The sequence below is a fragment of the Centruroides sculpturatus genome, unplaced genomic scaffold (assembly GCF_000671375.1).
Source record: "Centruroides sculpturatus isolate CEXI.00-Female unplaced genomic scaffold, Cexi_2.0 scaffold1963, whole genome shotgun sequence".
NCBI classification, from domain to species: Eukaryota; Metazoa; Arthropoda; class Arachnida; order Scorpiones; family Buthidae; genus Centruroides; species Centruroides sculpturatus.
The window spans coordinates 37,554-57,573 of NW_019386069.1; the positions used below are offsets into that span (position 1 = coordinate 37,554).

Sequence of the window (20,020 nt, forward strand, 5' to 3'; positions counted from 1 at the left end):
TTAATTTCATATTTACAACGATTCACTTAAAATTAAAATTAAAAAGAAAAAACTTTGGCCAAATGAAAGCCAAATGAAATTGAAGAAATTCTTTATTCAATAGTTCTTTATTTTATAACTCTATTTGGAATCTCTTCGGTTCAAAACCCAGTCTGAAATACAAATGAATCAATTATTTTATTTCGTAAAATATTAACGTTTCATTCGTAATGTTGATAAATAAAACTTACAATTACGGATCAAGGCACTTCATTAAAATACTTGTGTTTCAGAATATCTGCTTCTAGAGGACGTCTGTATGGGTCCTGAAATCATCAAAAACAAACAATAATTAATTCAAATTTAATATTCCAATAAATATAATTTCGTCTATGTGTTATTTCGGTTAAGAAACGTCATTAAAATAATAAAAAACACATCAATTAATTCTCTATCTAATCGTCATTAAAAATGTGCTTATTTAATGATAAGAAACAAATTTTCAACATTTGAGTAATTATAATATAATATAATGAATGTTATCAATTAAACGAATGGTTTTATTCGAACACATGAAGTTATACTCCTGACTTAAATATATATTTTAAATCTTCTGATATATAATTTTCTATTAAATATATATCATTAATTCGTTGCATATAGCAACATAAAAATTCAATGTGTCTATTTAATGCTTCGGTACGTAAATAAATGTCATTCCGTGCATACAACAGGGTGACGAATCTGAACTTTTAACTAGAGTTAATGATGAAATTACCTTTTGCAATAAATCGTTAATAAAATGTTTGGCATCATCCGATAATGTAGCAGGATAGGACACCGGCACATTTACAGCAGCTACAGCAACTACAAACACATTTTGAAATTAATTATCTTGTATTGTTATTGTTATTATTATTAAATTAACAAGTTTGATACTTTACCTCTTATCCAGTAGTAACGGGGCAATAAATACACATTATCAATATTAAATGCTTCTTTTACATAAATTTGCAGAGGTGTTGTTCCAACCAACGCTTGAAATAATACGATGGCGAACGCCCACCAGTCACAATAGGAATCTACAAACAATACATTAATTAATTAATACATCGAAGAATACGAGAAAAGCAATTGTGAAAATACAAGTCCTGTCTTTACCATAAGGCTTCCTCTGTAGAATTTCCGGACAAAGAAATGATAAAGTTCCACAAAACTTTGTTGGGTTTCGTTCGTACTGAAAAATGTAATAATAACATAGTTAATAGATCATAATAAATGTGCTGTTCGAGAATATTACAATGTATATTTTATATACAATACTTACTGTGGACAGACCGAAATCAATTACTTGTGCACCTTTGTACACATCTAACATAATGTTGTTAGCACTGATGTCTCTGTGTATAATTCCTATTTAAAATCGAAACATTACTTTGTAACTCATAGAATAAATAAGCAGATAAATGTACAGCAAATAATTACCATTCTTATGAATATACATAATAGCAGAGGCCACTTGAGCGGCAAACACTTTCGCTTTACTCTCCGCTATAGGACCATACTTTTGTAAAAAAATTCTCAAAGATTCTCCCTCGACATAATCCGATACAAAGCAAAAGCTAACAAATAAAAGTTATTACGTCACGGAACAGAAATTATAAATAAGTAAAAAGAGAAAAACTTACCTTGTGTCAGTTTGGAAGAATCGAATCAACCTGACAATATTTGGATGGGCGGACACAGAATTCCAAACGTTTAATTCCGTCTGGATTTCTTCAAACTATAAGTAGATAAATGATTAATACATACGAAATATAAATTTTAAATATTTTCAAAATATAACTAATGTAAATTAATAAAACACTGATTACTTTTATTCTCAAAATACTGTTAAGAAAATGATTATGCTTTTAATATGTATATTGTATTATTGATTAGTTTGTATATTCGGGAAATTGTTGTTCATTCACATAAAAGACAGAATATTGAAAACTGTTGCTATAGAATACCTGATCAGAATTAGAAAATTTTTTCTTTACAATTTTTACAGCCTTTTCCTTTTCGGAAAATTTCGTCCTAGCCAAATAAACAGTCCCAAATCTTCCTCGTGCAATTTCTTTAGTAATTTTGTATTTGTCAATAAACTTTTTGGGTTCATTAACAAAGTCGAATTCGAGGTTCAAATCTGCGAGATTCTTTTTCGGTTCGTAAGTCTACAAAATCACAGAAATTATTTTTCATTAAATTTTGCTAATGTAAAGATGAGAGAAAAAATAAAAATTTACCTCCGAATCAGAAATCTCGCCTGAAACGCAACAACATAACAAGAATTTATGGAATATATTTCTTAAATATCCCATAAATTTTCCGTCCTTCTTCCGGTTATTTGCTTGCAACTGCGACTCGCCTTTGTTCAACGAGTCACATTTCATTGCAGGCAAATGTTTCTCATTCTAGAAAAGATCGAGATAAAAATTATCGGTGATTGTAACGTTTTTGGAAAGAATATTTTGAAACTAATCAAGAAAATCTCCGTTAGCTTAATTCAAGCAACAAATAATTTCCATTATTTTACACAGAAATCAACGGTTTACCTGAAATGAGTAACCATTATTTTCCTGAACATTCTGTTCAGCATCTTCTCTTCTACTACAAAGAAAATCAATTAATATTCACTTAATATTAAAGAATTCGTATAAATAAACACAATTTCTAATTAAATTTACCTTTTCTTCATCATTTTATCTTTCGAACTTCGCAGAACAATCTTTCCAACGCAGCGAAACATTTTTCTCAACAATCGAAACTCGACAATTCTATTCAAAAGTATTGTTGAAAAATTTATTGTGATGACGACATACAGTGTCATATTAATAATTTCTTTAAAATTCTTTCCGTTTTATAGGCTCTGAGAAGTCCTTTTTAAAAAGCTCATCTTGGGTCGGGCTAGACGTGCAATGGAGAGGCGAAGTAATTGGAGACGGGACCATTATGCAGGACAGGCCATTTTCTATAAATGTTGGAAGTTTTTAGTCCGATTTGCAATTGTATTAACCCCGACTTTAACTGAGCTGCTGTTGCCTTAAATGCTCGATCAATCCGCCTGTCAAATTTTACTATTAAATACTGCCATTTTAAAGTGTTTATAACTTTCAGTGACTTTTCGTTTACTAAAACATACTCGTGGTTTTAATTATATCTTTTTGTTGGTTTAATTTTATACATGTAGACATTATACATATTAGATAATAATTTTTGTGAGTTGATATAATCATTTAAAAATCTACTCGAAAAATATTCCGTTCTCCAGATTAATGAAAGCTCAGACAAACAGATAACAGTGGAAATGTATAGGCCTGTAATTTTAAAATTGTAACCAAATTAAACTTAGCACATCGAAGTGGATTTTTGTTCGTGTAGATTTTTAAATGTGTATTATAGGCAAATAAAACATTGTGTTGTTTATGTTTAATACAGCACGCTGCGACGGAAAATATACTATAAATTTCATAACTTTTATTGTCAACCGTTCACAGTCGAAGTTACTTCTCGATGTATAATACAGAATACGTAAACGAGAAAAAGAAAATGTGTTATAGTGTGTTTTCTCCATGTCTTTCTTCACGATAAATTCACCTCTAAATCTAAATGTACATTTAGTGTATTACTATAAAAGAATAAAACTGCATCATTTCAAATTATAATTATTCATTGTAATTGTTATCAGAGAGGTTGCGGCCGAAGTATTCACCTGTCAAACGTGAACGTCGAACGTCGAGCGCCGCTTACAAGATAGCAGCGCTCGACGTTCATTATTCATTGTAATTGTTATTAGCCCGTCCGAGCAAGGCGCGAACCCACTATCGACCTCCCAATGTTCAGGGAACGGAGATCGCTTGGCAACTGGTGGCCTAAAAGGCTTTCGTTAGACTTTTCATAATTTTTCCCCGACACAGCCTAATGTATTTTACACAAAATAATAAAGTGGTAAGTGATTTATCCGTTACGAAAGGAGTAAACTTTTTAGTACACTGGGGGCCAATAGCGGATGTAGAAATTTTCACAGGAATTGTAGAAAGGAAACAATATTACTTACAAATATTTACAATTCAAGTACAGCNGCACTTAATGCCTCTCTCCTCTCTCTACTGGCAAATTGATTAAAAATTATAATTATTAAAGTTATTAAGTCATGGTACTTAATGCCTCTCTCCTATCTCTACTGGAAAATTTGTTGCATAATTTATTTAATAACAATAGCCGTGTCTAGCCCGATAGAATTCGGCATTGGTTGGTATCTAGCTTTATGTATATCGGATTTAGCGATGTTATTTGTTTAGATATATACACGTTATTACATTCATTCACAACGACAAGAAAATATAGAACTTCTATTTCTATTTACCTTAATCTAGAATATTTTGCTGACATATTCTGCTAAAGACCTATCCTTTAAACTCATACAGTATTATCTACTTAATTGAATTTCATGGCAATTGTCAAATCTAAAAATACTTCAGACAATTAGAAGTTAGTTTTTTATAACCCAGTAACTGAATCATTAAAACAAACTGTTGCACTTTCTTATTCATATATTCTAATTTTTCATGGGTAATTCCATGAANAAACAATATTACTTACAAATATTTACAATTCAAGTACAGCTTTACTCAGGTAAGGTTTTATATGATTAAGCATGAACACTCTATTAAATTAGCTTTTTCTGTGGACCAAGAGTAGAAGAGGATTTTGAAGCAAAGCATTATAGCGCATGCCAATTAAAACATTGAAAAATCAAACAACACAAACGTTATTCGAGTTTATTGTTAACAGAACTCTGGTACTGCGCTATTCAAGTTGTACTCATTAAACTTCAATACAGTTTTATCGGATAAAGAATAATTGCGTAGACAAGTCATTTTTCAGCTGCAGCATAGTTGATGATGGCAGAATGAACAAACAGAAAGATAAAAATTTGACAAGACAAAAAATATAGTAGAAATAAAAAAATTATTTTGAGATTAAATATTACTACATATCTGGACTGCTGTATGTTACTATGTATATAATTCGTCNCATGGCAATTGTCAAATCTAAAAATACTTCAGACAATTAGAAGTTAGTTTTTTATAACCCAGTAACTGAATCATTAAAACAAACTGTTGCACTTTCTTATTCATATATTCTAATTTTTCATGGGTAATTCCATGAAATAGTCATTTCTAGGATTCTTTCTACTGTTTTCCCATAGAAAAGGTCTAATATTTATGTATTGATTTTTATAAAAAGATTAAAAACTGATAGAAGTAATAATAAGAACTAACACAAAAAATTATTAATTATTTAAGCACCGAGAATGAGGATTCTTTTGATTTTTCAAATACAAAACTATCNTATAGTAGAAATAAAAAAATTATTTTGAGATTAAAGATAATAGTTTCACTTTTTAGACTATAAAAAAATGAAAGTTGGATAATGGTTAAACAATTTTTATCCTTTATTCCTGGCCACAGACAATTGAAAAAATATGCATTAGTATGAATTGAACGTCATCTGTTTTCAGAGTTTTTGGAAAGGTGTTTTAAGAAGAAAAACGTGCTTTCCTATAGCGAAAGCGTTAAACATCTAAAACGAAGTCCAAATTTCTTTCTGATAGGATAAACTTCAACGTGCAGTAGACTAGAAGATATAAACAGTAAGTTTTCTTCNTTAAAAACTGATAGAAGTAATAATAAGAACTAACACAAAAAATTATTAATTATTTAAGCACCGAGAATGAGGATTCTTTTGATTTTTCAAATACAAAACTATCATTTCTCTGTGAACAGATAATTTTTTTTAGTTCGAAACAACTAAGATACAGTTCTAAGACTAATATGTGCTTCCGCGTTATTTTTTCATTCTACAACTTCATATAGGCTCATCAGACATAGTAATGTTTTGACATTACCACATACATCCTATTTGAGGAGTTTTACTTGTTGCATTACTAATTATAGTAATCCAAATACTGAACATATTACATATCTTAAAGAAAAAGTTCAATGACTTAACTGAAAAGATAAAATAATTATACTACAATTAGATGAAATACATGTAAATCCCGAGTCATTAACTCAATAAAATTTCTAACCAAGGTAAATCTATTAGGCCTACTAAGTACGAAATAAAATGCAACACTTTAATTGACTACAGGATAATACACATTTAACTTTTAGAAAAGTACCTTTCCTGTTGGGTATGTGAAATTTACGCGACAATTTTAACTGTACTACAAATTTGCAATTTCGTATAATATACTTGCATAATGGTTTTTATGAAATACAATTCTTAAACGTTAAATTAGTATTTATATTTTATTTGCATATACAATTAAATCAAATAGTACACGTGAAAAATTTTTGAAAAAGTATTCTTAATAATTTTCTTCATATTTTTCAAAAAGTAATCTAATTCTCAAAAGAACAATCTAACGTCACAATATATTGGAAAAAGGTCAGGTTTTAAATATATATTTTCTTCCGTGGGAGGAATTGCAATGACGTCATGAATTGGAGTGAAACGATCTGCAGATGGTTTGATTTCTATTTTGTTTCTTGAAATTATTTCCTTTTTGGCAAATCTAACGATAAGGTGAAACGTTGTAAACTTTTTAATATAAAGTCCAACGTTTAACTTGACACATCCGTTCATTTGGCATGTAAGAAATTTTCTTTCGTTTAAATGTCTGCCATTCATCGAAAAATATAAACTTGCTTCTATTCCACGTCGTTTATTATGTGTTATTGGTAGACGAATGCTTGTCATAAAACACTTTTCGTGAACAAATATTCCTGATATAAATTGTATATTTTTAGTCACGAATCTTTGTATTTTAATGACGGGCGAGTATCGATTGCAGTAAGTGAATAATAACGGATATTGATAAGAAGTCCTGGTTTTAATGGACTTGGAAATATTGTCAGGGACACACGACAAATTTTCAGTTACGAAAAACAGCCTTATTGCTTCCAGTTCTTTTTCAGTTAAGACGAGTGAAAAATCATCGGACTCAAAGATTTCATTTTCCATTGTCAAAAATCTGATTTTTGATAAGAAAGGTTCCATGAGTTGTCTTAGAGATTTCTTTTCACTAAGTTTGTTCATGGCCCATTTGTAGGTGATATCGAAGATACTCTTTTCATCTAAATGTTTATTAATTGGGCGAGATACGAGTGTATTTATTGTTGCTTCTTTGCAATTCAAGTACATGTTTGTACAAAATATTTGATCGTACTTCGCATCGAACTTCCTCCAACAAGTATACAACAGTCTGTAGTCGTCGATTTCGGAAGCAAAGTCGTGTACGGAACACACATTTTCTGTTCGTAGCATATCAGTAATACGAATGTGACAAAATTTATTTACACCAATAATACGTAACGTCTTGTTACTTCTTAAAATATCCATTGATGTTTTTAAAGATGGGAACATTGATACGTTACTCTCCAACAGTCTAAATGTAATGGAAATACGATTGTCACGATATAATTACAGTATTTAAAATAAACTGTAGCAATATTAAAAGTTTAAAATATATTTCGTCGTGGATNTCGAAAACGTAAGAAATATCAATAAATCGGTAAACAAATTCAGCCATACTTCACAGTTCTAAGTTCATGTATTGAAATTCCTGCTACGGTAAATGTTTAGTATTTAGTATTTATACCTATAAATTGTTACTGCAGTTTTTCTGATTGTCTGACTATTCTTCATTAATCCCGAGAACGGAGTTAGATAGATAAAAATGGGGCCCAGATACAGAAAGATTACAGGCGAGAGGCTCGATTAAGTACATGTATATACAAACTTTCGGTTTTGATCGACTATGACGTTAGTGCTGTTCAAAAATTTTTTTTTGAACGGATTTAGGCAGGTAACTGTCATGACCGTACTGTTCACCTGAAAAGTATGATGCAGAGGGAAAAGACTACTAAAATCGAGAATATTGTGATGATATCACAATGAATAATTTATCTATTTATTTACATTGTACGTATGTTTTATTTACACACTATTTATAAATTAGCGGTCATATAAAATAGGAATTTTATTGAATTCTCGTTAATTAAAACTATTTTATTAACCCAGTTTGAAGCTGAACTATTTCCGTGAAAATTTCTAAACTTTCGCAAGGACGTTTCGATATTCTTTTTTCACTCTTTCCACCCTGTGGGAACTAAGAGGGCCTCTTATAGCAGGCCCACAATGGGCGACTAGGTGCTAAGGAATGGAACCGGACATATCCGAACAAACCACCCACCGAAAAACATTCTACTTGTTTTCAGATTTGTATTATAAGGTACGAGTGTATTTATTAAACTATTTTTTTATTTATAAGATTTTTTATACAAATTATATCGACAGATTAGCTTATTATAATGTAATGTACAGTACTACCTTCAATATGAAAAATCGTGTGATAGGAAAGCAACCGAGATAATTGAAATTCAGTTCTGATTGCTGATACTCGTTCACCATGTTGCAAATCTGAAACGAAAATATTCAACGTGTTTGATATTTGAAAAACTAAAATTATAGAAAAGTTTATTAAAGATTTTAATAATATTACCATGAGAATATCGTCCTCACTATCGCATTGAAAGTATCTATCGTACAATATGGTGCAGATATCCATTTCCTGCGAGAAACATGTGAAAAATATGCAATTCTGTATTAAAAATAATCCAGAAATACTAAAATAAATTCTAAGGAAAACTGTTAGAAAAATATAAAAAATGTACAAAATTCAGCAAGGAGTTTCGTAACTTTCTCAGCGAAACTTTAAAAATTGTGCTGGTGTCTGTTAGAATACTAAGATATACACCAGCACAACTTTTATTACAATTATATTATAATTAAGAAACTTTTTACGATATTCAATTCTGAAAGTAAAAACTAGTTTTATTAAAACAATTACAACTGCTAATGAACGTATAAAATTTTCATGAATATCTACCTAACTCAGGATATGACGCTTCTTCCTCTATCCACCCACCCCTCGACTATTAAAATTTAATAACGTCAATTCTCAATTGAAGAAAATTGTTTCATGCAATTATATTCAAAATACAGAATTTATTTGCTTTATGTAGATAAACAAAATCATCTCTTGCTACGCACAAATACACTAACATCCTATATACAAAAGAAATCCTCAAACTATCTTGCATTTCTCGACGTGTCAAAGTGCCCTAAGTCTAAAATACTTAAGGGTTATAACTTCTGCTATGTATAATGGCTGGGAAAGTGAAAAACAATTAGTTTTCTTCTTATGCTGGAGATGGCAAATATAAGGAATGAGTACACATCCAGCCTAAGAAAAGCATTCAGTTTTCATAATTATATACCTGCGAGCAATTCCAAGCAATTTCCTGATAATATATTACGTCTAGAAATTTTTATACACTGTTTAATCGTAAATGAAAAACATCAAATTAATTTAAAAACGTTACTTACCTTTCTCGACAATGTCGATAAGTAATACGAGTAACTGAAACAGAGAAATAAAATGCTAATATTAAACATTTTGATGTAAAACCTTAACGTGTCTTCCATTTCGTAATTGAACAGAACGATCTTTTCTAATGAAAATTCCAGGCATANTTATAAGCTGAATTTAGTTGTTGAAATTGTCTTTATTGAATGCATTGTTAATATAAATTACAGTTTTTCTGATGTATTCTATTGTTTATTTGAAATAAATGGAGTCATAATCGAACATTTGTATTTAAATTCGATTTATTTTTTGAATTCTATGTTACGTTTGCTCAAAAATTTTGCGTTGTTGTTGAACTCCAACTAGCAAAATTAAGACATTATTTACATGTTAAAAACTCATTAAACCGTAGACACGAGGCTACAAATAATAATTGTTAGCTCATACTATACAGAACCCAGTGGATCTAAATGTCTCTGCTGGATGTGTTGTACTCCATCCTGGTGAAGCACACTTTTTCGGAGTGATAATGAATAACGTCTGTATGTGCTACGTGTTATTGCCTAGATTATCGTAAGATTGTGTTTTCTTGTGTTGTGATTATGGATGTGCTACTGATTTGACTATACATATTGAGTCTACAACTGTTAAGTGTGGATTAAGGGAGCATCATCTTTCCTTTATTTAGTGTGAAGACCCGTCTTGCTAGTCTTTTCCTGATTTTACTGTTGTCTACATTTTATATGAATCTCGATTGTATATGAATCTCGATTGTGTTAATATTAATTGACGTTTCAAAAACTAATTTTAATAACATGAATTTGATTTACGAGCAAATAGTTGAATAATTTTATCGGTAATCTGTAATTTTCGCACTGAAACCGAAGGTCGTTGAACTGAAAGTAACAAATTAAAAATATCAATAAAAATTGATATAGTTCGATATTTTAGATATTATTTATTTGTTAAAAGAATTTAATTAATCTACCGTTAGAAGATCATTATTTTTTACAATTCAGATACATAGCATAGATTATTGAGTAAATTTTCTGATGCTATATAATAAAGATAAAACGTAATTTTAACTTTATATTTGTAGAGATTATACATAATAAGAAATAACTTTTGTTTATTTACAAAATCATTTAAAATAAGTAAGCATAAAATCCAGAAATTATGCTTGCTAAATTTGGTATACGGTAGAAGTTACTTAACTGTTCACGAGAACGACCAAATACATCATTTATCGTAGAAACCTTTTGACAATATACTGTATTTGCTGAGGACACGAAAGTAAAAACAACATAACGACTAGAATAATATGTCATTGTTTAATAAAATATCCAATATTCATTGTTATTTATAAATAATCGAATACGATTTATATGAATGCCACTTAATGAAATGTCATATAAATGCTTTCCTTTAACTCACGAAAGTATATGGAACCACGCGATGTGTGTACAAACACCACACATGCTTACGTTATGTTTACTGTTTTGTATGGAGACATTTAAAATGTCTTGTGAACGAAAAAGTAATAATAAGAAATTTTACTGCAACGAAGTGTTTCATCGGTAGATAAAGAATTAACGATCATATCTTTCTGCATAAATTTTGAAGGATGATATGAGTTTTGTATAAATTGTAAATGTTAACAACTAATAAAATCTTTATATGATGCCATGGTGGAGATATAATTTTAAAACAAGCTTCAAATGCTGGTTCTTTGTCACTAATTAAGGCGGATAAGCCTTAATAAGAGGCAAAGAACGAAGAGAACTAAAAAAAATTTTTTTATTTGTATCAAGCAACGCATTCCAGTGAGACTCGAATTTAATAGGTCAATGAAATAATAAGGCAATAAGTGCTTTTATTCTAGGTATGAGAATGTCAGATTACAGAAATATTCATTTTATCTGAAATTTAAATATATTTTCGTGTCTAAAGATCGTAAAAATGCAAACAAATAAAAACAATGGACGGTGGTTTATCGATATTATCCGAGAATTTCAACTGTAATTGCAATCTTCGCATAAATGTCTCTTAAATAAAATATATTAAAGTCTACAAACTGTTTCTGTTATTACTAATTACAAAATACAAAATTCCAACAATCAGTTGCGTATCTTTCCTAGCAAAATAATTTAAATTGCGTGTAGCGTTATGTCTTTTAATATTTTATTTAAAATATTTTTTATTTAATTAATTAATATGAAATAGTTAAAAGCTTTATTTTGGAGATTTGCCTAAAACGTAGAGAGTCAAATTTGACACGATTCCAATACTTTTGCTTGCTGTATATACATAACAGTCATGAAAGTGATGAGTAAAATGTGCTTAATTTTTTGAACTCTTTACCCTTTCGTTGTTAATATTTTGTAAATAATTAAACTATAGATTGATAATTTTTTTACTATTAAGGATTCAAAACATTAACTTGTAACCACACTTATATGATTTGACATTTTATTTTCATTGACTGTCGTAAAATTCGTACCAACGCGCAATTATTTATTGCGACATCGTCAAAATGTCTGGCTGCAATTTTTAATTATAGTTTTAATTAATTTTATGTAAAATATATCCTCTTTACTTCAAATTAGTAGTGGCTTTCCCAGTACATTATACTTTTCTTATAACAATAGAGTCGTGCGGGTCATCTATCTAACACCTTTGAGGGAAAACGTTTCAATTGAAACAGCGTAACTTCCGGTTTGCATCAGAAGTTTACATATAAATAATCAAAGCCTCCTACACCTACGATTTCCATATGTGCTCTCAAATTTCATCGAACATCTTCAATGGAATCGGAAGATTTTACTCGTTATTACATTTACAACTACTTATGAAACCTGTTTTTATCCTAAAAATGAAAGGTTTTGCTATGTTATAATAATTAATTATATAAAAATTTTTATGATAAAATCTCATAACAGATGGAGTCTCACACAATATTTATTGTTAGTACGATTAATAATATAAAAGTCACTTTTAACTAAAATTTCCTAACAGCCGAGAAAGTCATGCAACTTGTTTTTCAAATTTTTAATTCTATATTTATTTTTTAAAGTAAATTCAGAAGTAAGAAAATTTAAAATTTTAAAAATTTACATTCTCTTTATTTTCAGTTAATTGTCCTTTTTTTTCTACACTATTGTATTCTGTTGACCAATTTTCACGCTATTGTTTGCAATCAGAAAATGCGAGTTTGAATGTCTTCAAAATTAAAATGTATGACTAATAAAGAAAAATGACAGATTGGACTGTACGTAGAACGATCAACGTTCCTGGAATAATAACGTATTAGACATATCCGAGAATTGCAAAATTATTGAACTGTACTTGCAACTATGACATCTAAATAAAATATACAAAATGTGAAAGTCCACAGATTCTTTCTCTTGTTTAAAATCACAGAACATTAAACATAAAACACAATATAGCAATTGTTATATTGCGAATTTTGCGAACGATTTATTCAATCAATCAGCTAATTTTATCGTTGTGGTTAAAAGGTATGTGCGGTTAAAACTATGTTTTTTAATTGATAAGTTAAAATTTCATCGAAATGAGGTTACTTTTAAGATTATTCGTCAGGTGTATGAAATCACTGTGCACGTGGAAGTGCATCTCGTATTAATTTTTAATTTTTTTTTATTAATTTACATCATTTAACTTACTTCGATATAGTATTACCTTTATTTGGTGTTGTAACATGTGCTAATATCATTTACTTATATTAAATATTTAGATTTAACTAAGGTTGTGTCAGTGTAATTACACTTTCGACTAATTACACTGGAACAACCTTAGACTTAGAAGTGCGATGCAAATGTGTGATTTATTGTACTGTACATATCAGGATGTACAGACACAGTACACTTGACATTGATTAACTCGTTTACTCCTTCAGAGGTGCGCCCCTCTACCTGTACAGTAGGGACCTGTTTTCCCCGATTATTATCAGTGTTGCCACTACAGTCTATGTTTCATTTGAAGGAATTAGCTATTGATGAGTGCCATATCTGGACCGAGAGTGTGAGTCAGAGTTTTAAAGACGACCAATATAGTTTCTATTTTTGAATTTCTACTTAAGAAATGTGAGCCTATAGGCTACATAATGACCTTGTGTAATGGCCGTAAAGAATTCAGCCCAAAAGTCATTTTATTTTCTGGACTGGTTACATTTTTTTTATCTTTAACTTATTTTGACAGTCTATTTTTTAAAATAACTAAATAATCCGCGCTAAAAATATTCGTAATGAATCGACATTAATAACTCTACACCGTGCTTCTTCTGGCTCTTGTTAGTACCTAGTCAAAATTGGCATGTATGATTTAGTTAATCGAGAACGGTCATTCACTTATTGTGCCACAGGTTAGTATAATATTAATAATAGTTTATCAAATACTGTATTATATAGAGAATTAGTCAGTAAGAGAGAATTGTAAACAAATTTTATTATTAACGTGCTATTCTGAATTAAACTTTAAGAGAAGAGGCATTATGTTTAAACAGTAGCTGTATTAAGAAATTATAATGTAGGGTCAATCACTTAAGGAGACACGAGAGATACTGACGAAAAGTGCATCGTCGTCAGCAACGATTCTTCTCTAAAATATGGCGTCACGTATGACTATTATATATGTATTATAATACTCAAGTATATTGTCAAAATATTATAATGGTTTGCCTTTAGAACTGCACTCAGATCAGCTTAAATTAGTAGTGGCTTGCCCATGTACATTATACTTTTTCTTTAACAATAGAGTCGTGCAGGTCTTCTATCTAACATTTTTAGGGGATAAATGTTTGAATTGATATAACGTCACTTTCGGTTAAATTAAATAACTTTTGAAATTGTAGGCCAGCAATAACGCAGAAATAATTACACGTAAAGTAGAAGCAATACCAAAGCAGTAAAACTTACTGTTTCAGTTTATGTAACTGATATTCATTTTTATTCAATTATTGTTTATAAGACATCAATGGATCATTGTTTTATAGACAACACAGAATATTTTATATAAAATGTGAAACAATTTCATAAATTTATAATTTCTATTGTTAGGTGCAAGGAAAGCAGTAAATAATATAATAATGAAGAAAGTCGGAATTGCTCACCTGGGACTAGAGTCAAAAAGAAATTACTACTGCATGTCTGAGGAGAAAAATACAGCAGAATCAGCATCGAGAAAAGGCAAGTATCAGAATAATGTTTTTAAAAAACTTAGGTTTTCGAGTGTATAACCCGCGGTGGCTTATAACTCATAGCTAAATACTAGAACGAAAGTAAATTATTCTCATTACGGAACATTACGGAGCTGTCATTTTTAAGTAAGAGTCAATTTGTAATTTTGGTAAAATTCGACGTATAATTCGCATCTATATGAAATTGTAATTTACAATTACGTGTATATGGGTAAAAGTAAACGAACGAAAATTTGGCACATGTATTGTCAATTCTTTTTCAGTTGCACTAACATTAAGTTTCTATGATAAATACATTCGACAATAAAATTAATTTTCTTAAATTTTGTAAATTATTAACTTTTCTTTTTTCGTTGCAGATGTAGTTTCAGCATGTAAGGAAAGAGTGAGAAACTATTATCAAACCGAGTTTGAGTGTATGAGATCGTTCTGTTTCGAAGGAAACATCTACGATTTTCCAATAAAAGATTACTATTTCGATTTGCCACTGGAAAAAGCACTTCTGTTCGAAGGAAATGTTACAAAAAAAGTAAAATCACAAGAGTTATTTGCCGATAAGCATAACAGATATCAAAGTATTTTGGTTTCTGGAAATCCGGGATACGGAAAATCCACTCTTTGCAAGAAAATCGCGTACGATTGGTCTTGCGATGGAAATGTAAAAGATTACGTGAAACATTTCGATTTGGTCGTGGTCATAAGTTTATCCCATCTTGGTACAACGAATGTAAAAGATGCTGTTTTTGATAAATTATTTCCGGAATCGCGTAAAGAAGCAAAAGAAATTCTGGAAGCGGAAGAATTAAATCTGTTGGTTATTCTGGATGGATTTGACGAGACAACTAACAAAAAATCTGTATTAAAATTTATTAGAAAAGATTCATTTTACATTTCTTCGAATGACGATCCTCGTCACCAGTCGACCAGAAGCCGCTGAATGCATTAAAGGGTACGTGCAAATGCATTTGTTGTTGCACGGTTTCGGGGATGTAGAACGAGCTCAGTATATTAAACTAATGTTTAGAGATGAGAAAGATGCTTTAAAACAAATTGAATTGAACAACTTATTGTTGGAAGGTAGATTTAATTTTGAATTTAATAGATGTCCTCTGTTGGTACACGTGTTGTGCTGTGTCTTCAAACACACCAGAATCAATTACGAAGAAACAAAGACTGACTTGTTCATTCGAATATTTGATGTCTTTTCTGAAAGTTACATACGCAAGTATGCAAATGTAAAAAATTTCCAGAGAGGAAAATATTTCTTAGGAGAAAATTTGTTAATTAAATTGGGAAAGCTTGCAAGTTTTTCAGGTAAAGTTTCACGGATAATTTTGGAAAAGCATTTCCCTAATAAAGAAGATCTTAACTTCATCGTGGGAATGGGTATCCTCGTTGAATCTCCACGCTTCGATAATGAGAAGTATTACGAATTTCTTTACGACTGTTTTAAGGAATTTTTCACAGCTTTGGTTATATGTAACGATTCTTCATTTTCTTCTAGAAGAAAGTTGTCTAACAGAACGAAATTACTTATATTAGGACTATCTAAGAATTGGTAATTTCCTTGATGTAAACTACAATGTGTTATGTATTTTTATAGTTTTTACAAACTACTTCCTGATAAATTTTAAAAAAATACATTTGTAAAAACTGGAGTGTTTTCGCCGGAAGTTTCAAACTTGAAATGAACGGCAAATAAAAATTAAAAAAAAGCTTTGTCTTCTGATAGAAACAAATCTTATAATATATTCTTAATCGAGATGGGTTGATAATAACAATAATAATAATAAACGCAGAGCCTAACGGTTAGAAGTTAATAGCAGAAATTTGGTATACAGGGTAGACTACGCCATGAGAATGCACAGTAGGAAAAGAGTTATGGAAACTTTTCTCCGCGGGAAGAGGAAGAGGGCTAAGGATTACCCTGAAGTATTCGGCCTCTACTGTACTATTTTAAATCCGGTTTTTTGCCTTTTTACGGAAAATCGAACATATTTTTAGACCTATCTATGAATTCTCTAATTAGCCTCGGAATAGGACCTAATTCATGCAATCGGTGAAAACAGGTAAAATCGAATATAATGTAATAATAATCTTAATTTTCTCTATTTTTTTTTCTAATACTCTTTTCGCCCCGTGAGCACTAAGAGGGCACGTGGGCCGGGCCGAACCCATAATGGGACGATTGGGTGGTGAGGGAGGGGGCCCGACATATCCGAACGGACCACTCCCCCGAAAACTTTTTGGGGATTCCTTGACCCGTCCGGATTCGATCCCGGGTCCTCCAGAGCGGTAGGGACCTTGACCGCTCGGCCATCCGGCCTTATTTTTCGATATCATTACTTTTTGCCCAAGCAACGCCAAGCTCACCTTCTACTTAACATATATTCTAATGAAAGGAGATTTACTTGGCCCCATTCAGAGTGACTCAATTCAGACAAACGAAAAGAAATAAAATATTTATCAAAATTTCACACACAAGGTATATTAAAAATGATAAATTCAAAATAAAAATTATTTATTACATTAATCAATTGAAAAGACTTTATATGCAAAGTTTATAATGAAACAAAATAGTACACATCTCGATTCAACTTTTTATTCTTCAGACGAACAATTAAAGTGTAATTTGTATCTATGAAGTGTATAACTCATGGGTTTGTAGGATTTGTAAAGTACGTAAAGATACTGTTCTTTAAAATTGTAGAACTAATTAACGGCATTAAGACTTTGTTCTTTATCAATATCTATAGTAATGTATGGATTTTTTTTCGGTTTTATCCGACAAAAAAGAAATCCTTACGTTTTCCAAATCTTCGAAGCAATAAACCCTGCCATAGGCAACGAATGCATATCGCATCAGGCAACTTCCAGGATCAACTGTTTGCTTAGACAAAATTTCTAAATTCTCCGGATCGATTTGAAGCACCTCGTGAATCATATAAAGATAATGATCTATTAAATTAAATACCCAAATATTGTCCTTGTCTATGCAAAAAAACAAGTAATCAACATTTGGAATATGAAGAATTTTATCTCCTATTTTGGATTCCCAAGTCTGAAAGTTGTATTTGACAATTTTGTGTGCGTAATCGTGTCGACCGTAATAACTTCCATTGTATACGATTCCCCAATCTGTCATGGTGTCAGAGAAATGAAATTCCTTAAGAATTTCATAAGTTCCGTTTTCGTTTAATCTATATTCTTGTATAACAGGTTTTTCTCTTTCCTTCAGCCAAATGTCAAAATTTCCTTCAGAATCCTCTTCAAATTGTGCAAAAGCGAGTCTTCGGCTCGCATTAAATATTGTAAATGGAATAATCTGGTAATCTGTAACGTTGTCGAGAATGCAATCTGAAAGAAAAATATCAAATTAATATTTATATTTATATTTATAGAAAAAATTCAGATTTGGAATGTTCCAATCAGCTTTTACTACAATATAATGCCACTTTAATTGTTTTGAAAAAGAGAAAGGCTTAATATTGAAGTTAGAGATGAGCTTCATAAAAATTATAAATGCCGATAACGAAAAAAATATTCATTAAATATGACTCCACTGAAGATATGACACGTGTCTATGTTTTTTTCCCGCATCCCTCGAGCTTTTATCACCGAAACTCAACAGTATGAATGTCCCCATATATAAAAATATTGCTTAACGTCCCACAATTTACGTACGTTCATCTATAATTTTGGGCTTCTGAAGTAGGGAAAGTTTGAGAAACTTTAAATAAATAAATTATTTAATTTTACAATTTCTTTGCTTACTGTATATCTACTTAAATTCATATTTTATTTGATTATATTAAATTATATAAACTTCTGTCCCTAATTTACCAATTAGAATAATTTCAGCAATTAAAAAATTCAGTTTTAAAAAATCTAGCAACGAGTTTCCTAAGTTATCCTGCTGTTACGATTTTTAATTTAAAAAATAACTTTTATATTATTAATCATAATAAATAAAATTGCGTGTGGAGTAATTTGTTATGATTATGTTAAAATTTTTATATCATTAATTGTTATAAAATAAAAAAAGCTCAATTTTGAGAGATGTGACAAGTTTTATAAACAAAAATTGAATAAATGCTAACGATAAATGAAATCTCCACGTTCGATCCCTCTCGAGATATGATACATGACTCTCTCTCTCCGTCTTTTAATTCTTTGACTTTAACCTCGGATATTTAACGTTAATGCACTTTATATACAAGCTACCATCCCAAATTTAGGTTCTTAACAATTATTCCATCCTAACATAATGAACGAAATACAACGCAACATACGCCAACTTACCTACATAAACACACGAACAGGCCTGGGATTTTTTTCTGTTTCTAACCTTTTTTGGTTTCAGTACTCTGAAAACGTGGAGATTTGCAACAGAAACCCCCGAAAAGTCGAATTTCACATGATTCTAAATCTTTCCCTTATTAATACATAATAACCGGTAAAGTAAAATTTTCTCTTTATCTATTCCTGAACATGAAAACGTGACACTACTCTGATACTATACTTAATTGACAAACCATATTCTTACTGTACTCTACTAAATCTTATTTAATGTATACAAAATTATAATTTTATCAAATAAACAACCGGAAAGAAAAGGAAAAAAAAGCAGAAATGTGTGATAAAATAATAACTTTTCTTACCTTTACTTTCTTGTTTTTTCTTTTTTTCAGAATCATCTTTTTCTTTCTCCCGTTCTTCTATCAACAAGAACAATTTTCAGTAATGTATGAGAAATTTGTTATTTCCTCAATATCAAGACTTTAAAAAATTGATCGATGAATATAAAATTATTGAATTTAAAATTATGAAAATAAAATTATAAACTATAACAAAATGTATTGAAATACCTCCGTGTGAACCTATGTAAATTGGAACTCTAAATTTAATTTTAAAATTTCACGAAAATTTTACTACGAAAGACTGGTTATTTAGTACACTTCTTTATACTTATCTTTCCTTGATAGGCTTTATATACGCTAAACGTACCGGGTGGAGGAGATTAACAAAGAAAACAAAGGAAACAGAATAATAAGAGAAACCAAATTGCTTTTGTTCTTTCAGTTTTTCTGTTTTCAAATCTGTATTTCCTTTGAACAAAGCGAGGAAATTTAATTATCAAAATATTTTTATAATATTGTTTATCATGGGCGTAGGGAGGAATGTCTTTTCATCTACAAACATTCTTATATTCAGTGTAATTAACATAATTATTTTATTTCTAATTCTTTATACGTTTAATAATTATATGTATGTTTATGTATATAATTGTAATAATATATGATAATATATATGTATACTCTTATATTGTACCTTTCGTTTTTGTT

General features: G+C 30.0%; 2 protein-coding genes and 1 long non-coding RNA gene across 4 annotated transcripts; 1 reads left to right on the forward strand and 2 right to left on the reverse strand.

Annotated features, from left to right (window-relative positions):
- Positions 1-19: 19 nt before the first annotated feature.
- LOC111613410 lies at positions 20-1,332 on the reverse strand. Its single transcript, XR_002754761.1, has 6 exons — positions 1,307-1,332; positions 1,141-1,216; positions 924-1,061; positions 758-846; positions 231-305; positions 20-152 (listed from the first exon to the last, which is right to left on the reverse strand). It is a non-coding gene; the product is annotated as an uncharacterized LOC111613410 (long non-coding RNA).
- Positions 1,333-1,364: 32 nt separating this feature from the next.
- On the reverse strand, positions 1,365-2,770 carry LOC111613416 (serine/threonine-protein kinase Sgk2-like). Its single transcript, XM_023354773.1, has 7 exons — positions 2,709-2,770; positions 2,577-2,631; positions 2,268-2,435; positions 1,992-2,195; positions 1,668-1,762; positions 1,452-1,601; positions 1,365-1,392 (listed from the first exon to the last, which is right to left on the reverse strand). Exons 1-7 carry the CDS (start codon positions 2,768-2,770, stop codon positions 1,365-1,367), a joined length of 762 nt encoding a protein of 253 aa, XP_023210541.1.
- Positions 2,771-13,063: 10,293 nt separating this feature from the next.
- LOC111613419 lies at positions 13,064-16,302 on the forward strand. Of its 2 annotated transcripts, none has more exons than XM_023354778.1 (3): positions 13,064-13,501; positions 14,536-14,664; positions 15,035-16,302. In XM_023354778.1, exons 2-3 carry the CDS (start codon positions 14,565-14,567, stop codon positions 15,610-15,612), a joined length of 678 nt encoding a protein of 225 aa, XP_023210546.1. In that variant the 5' UTR covers positions 13,064-13,501; positions 14,536-14,564; the 3' UTR covers positions 15,613-16,302. The 2 variants fall into 2 exon arrangements, with proteins under 2 accessions (XP_023210546.1, XP_023210545.1); XM_023354777.1 differs by lacking the exon at positions 13,064-13,501 and adding an exon at positions 13,582-14,094.
- The last annotated feature ends 3,718 nt before the right edge of the window (positions 16,303-20,020 follow it).